The sequence below is a fragment of the Toxorhynchites rutilus genome, chromosome 1 (assembly GCF_029784135.1).
Source record: "Toxorhynchites rutilus septentrionalis strain SRP chromosome 1, ASM2978413v1, whole genome shotgun sequence".
Taxonomy (NCBI): domain Eukaryota; kingdom Metazoa; phylum Arthropoda; class Insecta; order Diptera; family Culicidae; genus Toxorhynchites; species Toxorhynchites rutilus.
In genome coordinates this window covers 75,338,686-75,349,575 of record NC_073744.1, presented here as the reverse complement: position 1 = coordinate 75,349,575, position 10,890 = coordinate 75,338,686, and the positions used below count along the sequence as shown (strand labels likewise).

The following is a 10,890-nucleotide window of genomic DNA, read 5'->3' as shown; positions in this document are numbered from 1 at the left end:
AAGAGTTTATTTTAATGTTTTCTATCCATGTAACACTGTGACCAAATACATTTGGTTTTGTGATTTTTCAATCAATCGCAATTAACAGGATAGCTTCTGAAGATTATTCTTCTCCATCAGTAGGATATTTCCGCATCCAATATTGTATGCGCCCGCAATCGATTATTGCTCAGTCGCCGAAAGTTCCGAGCTCAGAGAGTTCATTCCCCTCTAGTTTGCCTTCCAAATTGCTTTTTTGTGCGATTCAATCACGCACAAAAAGCATACTTAAGCGATATTCTGGTGGTGAGACGCATTCAATTTTCGTGAGGACATCGACAAGACAACATCGTTGCTGAGGGTGCTGGACGGCGAAGGATCGAGATCTGCCCTGAAACGTAAGCAGTTTGTTCCAAACTGTGAGGGAGCACAGAGAAGCCTATCCTTCAGGAGAAGAGAAGGTGACCATCGAAGCAGCCACTACACACACACATACACGCACGGAATTCTTTCCGTTTGGATGCCATTCAGCATCGAGAATGATCCGGAAAATAATCTGCCAGTTCCTCTGGGAATTTAAAAATACATTCATGTGAAAGAGTTTATTTGAATGTTTTCTATCCATTTAACACTGTGACCAAATATGTTTCAATCAAGTGCTATTAACAGATGGTTATCGAGTTAGCATTAACCACTGGTGGGCTTCCAGTAACGAGGAAAATGTGGAAATATCTAATCGTTACTGAAAATAATCTGCCAGTTCCTCTGGGAATTTAAAATTACATTCATGTGAAAAAGTTTATTTTAATGTTTTCTATCCATGTAACACTGAGACCAAATACATTTGGTTTTGTGATTTTTCAATTAATCGCAATTGACAGGATAGCTTCTGAAGATTATTCTTCCCCATCAGTAGGATATTTCCGTATCCAATATTGGATGCATAAAACCTTGTGCCTCCAACGTAACGCTCTCGTTTTCGAAGTCCCCCAAATATTCATTCATTCAGAATGAATTCAGATTCAACTTCAAACAAATGATCTCTAAATCAACGTTAGTCCTACGTCACCCTTGCGGTTATACCATAGATATAACCCACTTCCTGTTTTTTATTACAGAGTCAGTTTGGCACTGACTCAGTTTTAAAAACGAATTCGCTAAGAGTTGGAGATCCGATTGACATTGCCAACATAGTTCGGGTTGCGGTTGCCTAATTGATATTATTTATAATTATTTTTCTCAGTGTAGCAAGAGCTACCGTAGTTATCGTTTAAAATTCATACATAATCAGTTCATATCAAGAAGGTGGAGTTAACAGGTGGCTCGTAATTTACACTATTTAGAAAAGATGTATGAGGAATGGCAAGACGAAAGGTTTGGATTTGTTTATGTTATTACTTACGTTGGTATGGTTACATTTGATTTCGTTGAAGGTATTTGAAGCAGTATAATAAATCAACAGTTGTCGTTGAAAATAGTAACCTAGTAACCTTTATGCATATGCTTCCGCCAGCTGGCTCGGCTAATGTGATATGATTTATTCAGGGAATGCTTTGATCGTGGTACCGCCACTGGCGCATAATTTGCAGCTTTGTTTTTTGTGCTGGCTCATAACGGCAATCAACTGTGCCGACGAAACTGTAGCCAATGTTTAGTGTTGTTTTGATACCATCTATGTAAATAAATTCAAACTTACGGGATACGTCCGAACGGCAATTCTGACATTACGTTTTACCTTCCACTTCACTTTCCTTGGTTCATATTACATATTTGCTTGACATAGCGGTTAAATTCTGAAGCCGCAAAAAAACAAGATTCAGCGTCAGGACGGTTAGAACAGATAAACAAACACATATTTCCAGCGGAAAATTTAGCGATTATCCGTAATATCGTTTGCAGATTTATTCAGTTTTTCTGCTCATCGCACTAACAAATATGGGACGCCGTAAGTCGAAGAGAAAGCCGCCACCAAAGCGCAAGAACATCGAACCGCTTGATCAGCAATTCAACTGCCCTTTCTGCAATCACGAGAAATCCTGCGAGGTGAGAATGGACAAAAGTCGAAACTCAGCCCAGATTACCTGCCGGGTGTGTATGGAAGACTATCAGACGACGATCAACTTCCTCTCGGAACCGGTGGATGTGTACAATGACTGGGTGGATGCCTGTGAGACTGCAAATTGAACTGCTGATTTTAGATTTATTGATTTGTGTGGATGGGAGAGGATGGATAATCCGAATCTTAGGGTACGTTGCTGATTGTTTAAGTCACTTATTTTTAGCGTGCAAATCCTGTATTAAACGAGTTGAAACATAATTTCAAATAAAGTTGAAAAAGACAAAATGTGTGTATATTTCATGAACAGATGAGTTTCAATTCTATTTAATGGTTAACTGGTTGGTTGCCAAGATTATTCAGAATCTGGTTGATTGGTATGTTATTTAGAATATTTAGAATCATACTCGAGTTTTTGGCAACTTTGAGTTAAGGACTTTTTGTTCATTTTTATCGGAAGCCTATTTATAGGCGATACTAGGCCGGCGTTGTGTTAACAGCACAAATAGTGGAGGTGTGGGTAATGTGGCCAGTAAAGATGCTCATACACTGTTTGACCGAAGCCAAAATTTTGACTCTTTTTAACAGATAAAATTTGATCAACGTGTACTGATCAAATATTTTCGATACAAAACACAACAAGCAAATATTCAGTTTTGACGTAGGACTACGTCTAACCTTTCAATATAGGGGCCCATTCCAATACAGTAAACATTCACTAACTGGTCGAGAAGGGAAGACCAGTTATCGACATTCACGTTTTAACTGGTCCGATATGTGAAACGTCAAATAAAATCGAGGGGAACTTAAATGAATTGTACGATTCTCGTTAATTCCATTGCACTTTGTATTCCGAATTTGGGAAGCGACAATGAAAATAATGGATTTTCAGGTGGAATGAACGCACTTTTAAAAAAGAAATTATGAATGAAAATTAAGTTTCCCCAATCAAATAAGTATTCTATGTAAATGAAAATTACTTTTTTTCTGCAATTGGTGAAAAATCCGCTGTGAAAACTTATCTTAAGAAGATTTTGTATCATACTGTTAAGTTTTAGTGGAAATAAAATAAAATTCAGAGAAATTAGGGTCAGGAGTACGTGCTTCAAGTAATTGGATAATGCCATGCAAAAATTTTCATTAAAGTTTTATCAATTTAAAACTGCTTTCGGGCCGACTATTTCGATAGAAAATAGTTTGCCCCATACAAACTAATTTCGTATCCAGATGTCGACACCGTACCGTTGCCATCGTGAATTAGATAAACAAAAGGTTTGCATTAAACAGTCTGAAAGTTTTACATTGAGTGCGACAACGGGTACGAAATATGATTTAGCGAAATTATTTTTCTGTAATTTAATTATTCGTTTGCAGTACTTATCACTATGGACGTGTTACCTGGATCGAGCCAAAAACGTAAGCAAAAAACACTTACTTTGGCAGAGAAAGTGAGAATTATAGATGATTTTGAAAGCGGTGGAGGTACGCATGAGTTTCTAGGAAGGAAATATGGTGTTGGGAAAACATCTGTATCACGGTTTATTCAGCGTAGAAACGACATTCGAACTAAACTAGACAAATATAGAGAACATGGAGTAAACAGCAGAAAGACAATGAAAGAGCAGAATTTCCCTTTAATGGAGGAGTCCCTGTATATGTGGATACTTCAACAACGAGAAGCTAATATCATTGTCACCTTTGAAATATTACGCGTGGTCACTATGAAAATCAGCTATTTACATCTTCGGATGGCTGGATGCGCCGGTTCAAAAAGCGGTTTGGGCTGCAAGTGAAGCGTGTTGCAGGTGAAAAAACTTCTGCTGACATGCAAGCTTATCAAAAACTCAAAGATATTTTGGTGCAAAAATCACTGAAATGAAGCTGCTGGGGTCCCAGGTTTACAATGCTGATGCAGTAACGCAGTTGTCGATGAACAATATGGGCCACGTTGTTGTGGCGCTCGGTGTAGGCTGCATTGGCCAAAACGGGACAGCCTCCCATAATGTGCTCTATGTTTTCACCTGGTTGATGGCACATCCGGCAAATGTCATCAACGTCCTGATGCCAGACGTACCGCCTGCAGTTTCTCGTCGGCATTATCCTGTCCTGGATGGCTATCATGTCGGCTTCCACTACTGGAGAGAGTTCACCACGCGTTAGCCACAGATTAGATGCGGCCTTGTCGACGTGTGGCCGGTCCAGTTGATGGGGGTGGGCACCATGCACTGCCTTCTGCTTCCAAGCTGCAATCTTCTCCTCCACTGTCTGCATCCTCCTCTCAAGGTCCTCTAGGTCAGTTTTGCTCTATTTGACTACACAAAACTAAAGGTCAGTAGGGGAACCGCGAATGTGTTGATCGCGCGTACCTTGTTCCCTGCATTGAGGAAAGTCCTTAGGAAACAGTTCACTCGACTCAAGAACTTGTCTCGCAGCTCCGTATTGATGTCGGAGTGGCGAATCCCGGTGAGCTAAGGTATCTAAGGTATTTATAGGATTCGCCACGAACCATGTCTCTTATAAAGTCGTCGTCATAGACCTCGTAGCCTCCGGATTCGGTAAGTTGTCCTTTCAGCAGGTGGACACAGCGGCACTTGTCGAGGCCGAACTTCATGCAGATGGCCCTGCTTATTTCTTCGACAACCCGGATAGCTACACCTAGACGTTGACGTGAATCAGCGTAGACCTTGAGATCGTCCATGTAGAAGGTATGGGTCACTTGTGAACCTTCACCACGCCAAGGGAGCAAGTAGTGTCCTATGCAGAAGGTTCATTCACGAGAATTTGGACGTGGCTCTTATTCAAGAGCCTTGGTTCAACAATCATAGAATCCGAGGAATTTCTACACCAAAAAGTAAGCTCATTTACGATAGCACACAAACTGCACCAAGGGCAGCAATTCTTCTACGGGATAACATTGAACATGTACCCTTTACAGAATTCATCAATAGAGACATCGTGGCAATACAATTGGAGGTACCAACGACCCGAGGGAAAACCGCCATCATCATCGCATCAGCTTATTTTCCAGGAGACAACGTTGAAATTCCCCCATTAGAAGTTGCTGCGTTGGTTCAACACTGTAAATTGAAGAACAAACAATTCATAATAGGATGTGACGCTAATGCCCATCATACGGTCTGGGGTAGTAGCGACGTCAATACTAGAGGTGAGTGTTTGCTTGAATATTTAATGTCGCATAATATTAACATTTGTAACCAGGGAAACGATCCAACATTCGTTAACTCAGTTAGACAAGAAGTTCTTGATCTAACACTCTGTAGCTCTAAATTATCAGATACGTTAAAGAATTGGCATGTGTCAAGTGAAGAATCGCTATCTGATCACAAACATATAATGTTTAATTATAATTCAGGAGATCTTCTGATAGAACAATTCAGAGACCCTAGAAAAACAAACTGGGATATTTATCATTCCAAACTTCTCGACAATAATTCGATGTCATTGAAAATTATTTCTTCCACTGAACAGCTTGAGCTAGTTTCGTCGGAATATGGAACCAATATTTCATCAACATTTGAAGAAAGCTGTCCACTAACGCGGAAAACATCAAGTAAGGATGCATCTTGGTGGAACAAAAAACTCGAAAAGCTTAGGAAATTATCTAGAAAACTTTTCAACAAGGCAAAAATTACTTCTAATTGGACAGAGTACAAAAACTGTCTAACGGAATATAATAAAGAAATTCGCAAATCCAAAAGAAGGACTTGGAAGCTCACTTGTGAGCAAGTTGAAAACATACCTGCTGTAGCAAGACTCCATAAAGCCCTCTCAAAGGATCATACCAATGATCTTGGTAGTCTAAGAAAAGAAAATGGACAGTTCACAACCGATTCTCAGGAGACACTTAGTATCATGATGGAAACACACTTCCCAGGATCAATCCAAATGACTTCGGGAAACGCACAGGTCCTCAATACAGCTCAATCTTGTCCAATCAGAGACGAGAATAGAGCTAATGAAATGGCTAGGGCGGTCTTTACGAAGTCAAGGGTTGAGTGGGCAGTGGATTCCTTGAAGCCCTTTAAATCTCCAGGACCAGACGGGATTTATCCGGTGCTGTTACAAAAATGCAAGGATATCACTGTCCCTCTTCTAACGGAGATGTTTAGAGCTAGTATGGTACTAAGCTACATTCCTAGTAAATGGCGAGAAGTCCGGGTTATATTTATTCCCAAAGCTGGCAATCGTGACAGGACAACTCCCAAAGCGTATAGACCAATTAGTCTAACATCTGTCATCTTAAAAATGATGGAAAAGATTATTGATCTCCATATCAAATCATCATATTTGAACAGGAGACCATTAAACAAATCTCAATTTGCCTATCAAGCGAATAAATCAACTGAAACAGCGCTTCACACGTTAATTTCAAAACTAGAGAAGTCTTTAGACGCAAGAGAAATCTCACTTACAGCTTTTCTTGATATTGAGGGAGCATTTGATAATGCTTCACACAATTCTATAAGTAGAGCTATGAAAAAATGTGGTTTTGACATGTGCATCTCCAAATGGATACATGCTATGTTAGCCAACCGAATGATAACAGCCAAATTAGGAGGATCAACTCTAACGACGAAACCAACAAGAGGCTGCCCTCAAGGAGGAGTTCTGTCTCCTTTGCTGTGGTCTCTTGTTGTTGATGAACTTCTCAACAATCTGACCAACCAGGGGTACGAAGTCATTGGATTTGCCGATGACATAACTATTTTAGTTAGGGGTATATGTGAGCATACTATTTCCAACAGAATGCAGACAGCCCTAAACTACACACTCAAATGGTGCAAACTGGAAGGACTCAGCGTCAATCCTTCTAAAACAGTTATAATTCCATTCACCAGGAAAAGAAAGTACAAGATTGCAAATCTTAGATTAGGAGGTGTACAATTGGAGCTTTCCAAACGAACAAAATATTTAGGTGTCATACTTGATCAAAAGCTAAACTGGAACGACCACCTAGAGTATGCTATTTCTAAAGCCCGAACTGCTCTTTGGGCATGTAGTAGTATATTCGGAAAAAAATGGGGTCTAAAACCGAGAATGATTCACTGGGTATACTCGGCAATTGTGAGACCCAGGTTAAGTTATGCTTCGTTAGTGTGGTGGCCTAAAACAACACAAATATCAGCTCAGAAAAAGCTTGATAAACTACAACGTCTGGCATGCCTATCAATAACTGGAGCAATGCCCAGTATTCCTTCCAAAGCCCTAGATGCTCTTTTATACCTTCTACCCCTGCACCAATATGTGCAACTTGAAGCGGAAAAAGGTGCTCTTAGGCTTAAACGTACGAAACAATTCCAACAAGGAGATCTTAAGGGGCACTTGCAAATCCTGAAAGATTTTCAACTGAATCCTATATTAATCATGAACGAAGACTGGATGGAAACAGAGACTAACTTCAGCGTTCCTTTCAAAGTGATTGAATTCAATCGCAGCGTATGGGAAGAAGGTGGTCCAATAACTCGTCCGGGATCACTCGTGTTTTACACAGATGGGTCAAAAATTGGAAAATCTACAGGAGCTGGGATTACTGGACCAGGGATAGATGTCTCAATTCCAATGGGACAGTGGCCTACAGTTTTTCAAGCAGAAATACATGCTATTCTAACATGTACAAACATTTGTTTAGCTAGGAAACACAGGTATGCCAGTATCTGTATTTTCTCAGATAGCCAAGCAGCTCTAAATGCATTGAAAGCATATACTTGTCAGTCAAAGCTAGTTTGGGAATGTATTCTTTCTTTAAAAAAACTAGCTGTAACTAATGACGTTAATCTATACTGGGTGCCTGGTCACTGCGGTATAGAAGGTAATGAAAAAGCTGATCTTCTAGCAAGATTAGGATCTTCAACTAAATTCGTCGGACCTGAGCCATTTTGCGGATTATCTACATCCTGTCTGAAATCCGAGCTCAAATCCTGGAAAATATCGATGATTGAAGCCAACTGGAGAGCTCTATCAACATCACGACAATCAAGATCATTCATTACACCTTGTAATAGAATAACACGCAGCCTACTCAGCTTGAATAAAGCCGATCTGAGTATGTTGACTGGGCTATTGACCGGACATTGTCCGAGCAGGTATCATCTCAAAAAAATTGGGAAAATAACGGATGATAAATGTCGTTTCTGCAATTTTGATGCTGAAACTTCGGAACATTTACTGTGTCAATGCAGTGTATTGATTCAGCAAAGACTGCGGATTCTTGGAAAGGGCATTCTTATGCCTAACGAGATATGGTCTGCTGAACCAAAAAAGGTAAGAAACTTCTTAAAAGAAGTCATACCTTCTTGGGGGGAGATGCAAAGTCCTAGTGCGACTATCACTTATTCCTTGAGTGATGGAACGAACTGACAGCGCATATATAGTAAACTGGAGTGCACCACAATAGATCAAACTAATGGTCGCAGTGGTTCAATGCTCCTACAGAAGAAGATGGGTCACTTCTTCGTTGGCGCCATCCCCATACCTTATCTTATAGCCATGACCGTTCCTATTGAGCGTCCTACTAAGGGGGTTCATTGCCAGATAAAGCGGGCTGAAAGAGTCGTCTTGGAACATTCCCCTCTTTATCTGCAGCGCTCTAGACTGCAACACATTTTCCCCATCACTAAGGTGCAGAGACATGCTCCACTGCCTTATCGCATGTTGGAGCAGTACGCCTCTTGGCCTTATACGGTATCCTAAACTTTTGGCGGTCGCCACAGCAGCACAGTAAACTCGTCGTAGTGAAAGACCAGATCGCGTAGAAGTTGTTGATCTGGCTGTGGGTCTTCCGGCTCAGGGGGTTGTTGTACCGTGGCCTGGTGCTGATTCGCGTGCCCCACTCGCGAATGAAATGCTCAGCCGTACTGAACTTCGTCTCGACACATCGCTTGCTCTGTTTGTTCTGGAGCTTAGTTCTATCTGCGCCTGCTGCTTGATCTCGTCGATTTTCGTTAGGGAGAGCATTCGAAAGATAAAATGTCTACGCGTTCTATACTTGTTACTTTTTGATCCAAAAACTTGTTTCAATAGTCTTAAAATTGCTTTCAAAACAGGCTATTGAAATCACCAATCGGTATATAAGCGAGCGCCGCTCGGAAATCCACTCAGTTCTAATTGAACAGCGATTGGAGCATGTTGTCGCTGTTGTGGTGAAGCTCTTCATTTATCATGAAAGCGCGGATGAACGGTGTCACCAAGAGCCTGTTTGTGCACTTTAGGCCAGAAGGGAATCCATCAGGAGGAGAGTGATGCCACAAACGGTTCCCCGGGAAGACATTGCTACACACACATACACGCGCGGAATTCTTTCCGTTTGGATGCCATTCAGCATCGAGAAAGTTCCGGAAAGATCTAATCATTTCTGGAAAATAATCTGCCAGTTCCTCTGGGAATTTAAAAATACATTCATGTGAAAGAGTTTATTTGAATGTTTTCTATCCATGTAACACTGTGACCAAATATGTTTCAATCAAGTACTATTAACAGGTGGTTATCGAGTTAGTATTAACCACTGGTGGGCTTTCAGTATCGAGGAAAATGTGGAAATATCTAATCGTTACTGAAAATAATCTGCCAGTTCCTCTGGGAATTTAAAATTACATTCAGGTGAAAGAGTTTATTTTAATGTTTTCTATCCATGTAACACTGTGACCAAATACATTTGATTTTGTGGTTTTTCAATCAATCGCAATTAACAGGATAGCTTCTGAAGATTATTCTTCCCCATCAGTAGGATATTTCCGTATCCAATATTGTATGCGCCCGCAATCGATTATTGCTCAGTCGCCGAAAGTTCCGAGCTCAGAGAGTTCATTCCCCTCTAGTTTGCCTTCCAAATTGCCATCGTAAACCACACCTTCTCTCGATTCAATCACACACAAAAAGCATACTTAAGCGATATTCTGGTGGTGAGACGCATTCATTTTTCGTGAGGACATCGACAAGACAACATCGTTGCCTAACGTGCTGGAGGAGGTGGACGGCGAAGGATCGACACATACACGCGCAGAATTCTTTCCGTTTGGATGCCATTCAGCATCGAGAAAGTTCCGGAAAGATCTAATCATTGCTGGAAAATAATCTGCCAGTTCCTCTGGGAATTTAAAAATACATTTATGTGAAAGAGTTTATTTGAATGTTTTCTATCCATGTAACACTGTGACCAAATATTTTTCAATCAAGTACTATTAACAGGTGATTATCGAGTTAGTATTAACCACTGGTGGGCTTCCAGTATTGAGGAAAATGTGAAAATATCTAATCGTTGCTGGAAAATAATCTGCCAGTTCCCCTTGGAATTGAAAATTACATTCAAGCGAAAGAGTTTATTTTAATGTTTTCTATCCATAAAATATCCATATAATACATTTGGGTTTGTGATTTGTCAATCGAGTACAGTTAGCAGGTTAGCTTCTGAAGATTATTCTTCAGAACAAGGTTTTTCGTATCCTATATTGGATGCATAAAACCTTGTGCCTCCAACGTAACGCTCTCGTTTTCGAAGTCTCCCAAATATTCATTTATTCATTCATTCAGAATGGATTTACATTCAACTTCAAACAAATGATCTCTGAATCAACGATAGTCCTACGTCACCCTTGCGGTTATACCATAGATATAACCCACTTCCTGTTTTTTTAATCAGGATCAGACCAATTCTGCCGGTTGTTAATCGTAACAAGGTGAAATTGGAGGTATCCAGCGTCAGCAAACGCTCACTGCTGAGCAGACCTACTCCTCACGCCCTGATATTGATATTGATATTGATATTGATATACCGGCAGGATTAGGTTAGATTACCTTAAATATTCAAACCAAACTTTATCTGTCAAAAAGTAGTTAGG

At 40.4% G+C, this 10,890-nt stretch overlaps 1 protein-coding gene across 1 annotated transcript; it reads left to right on the top strand.

Annotated features, from left to right (window-relative positions):
- Nucleotides 1-1,657: 1,657 nt before the first annotated feature.
- Nucleotides 1,658-2,342, top strand: LOC129762036 (transcription elongation factor 1 homolog). The gene is made up of 2 exons (XM_055760009.1): nt 1,658-1,809; nt 1,879-2,342. Exon 2 carries the CDS (start codon nt 1,915-1,917, stop codon nt 2,161-2,163), a length of 249 nt encoding a protein of 82 aa, XP_055615984.1. The 5' UTR covers nt 1,658-1,809; nt 1,879-1,914; the 3' UTR covers nt 2,164-2,342.
- Nucleotides 2,343-10,890: the final 8,548 nt, after the last annotated feature.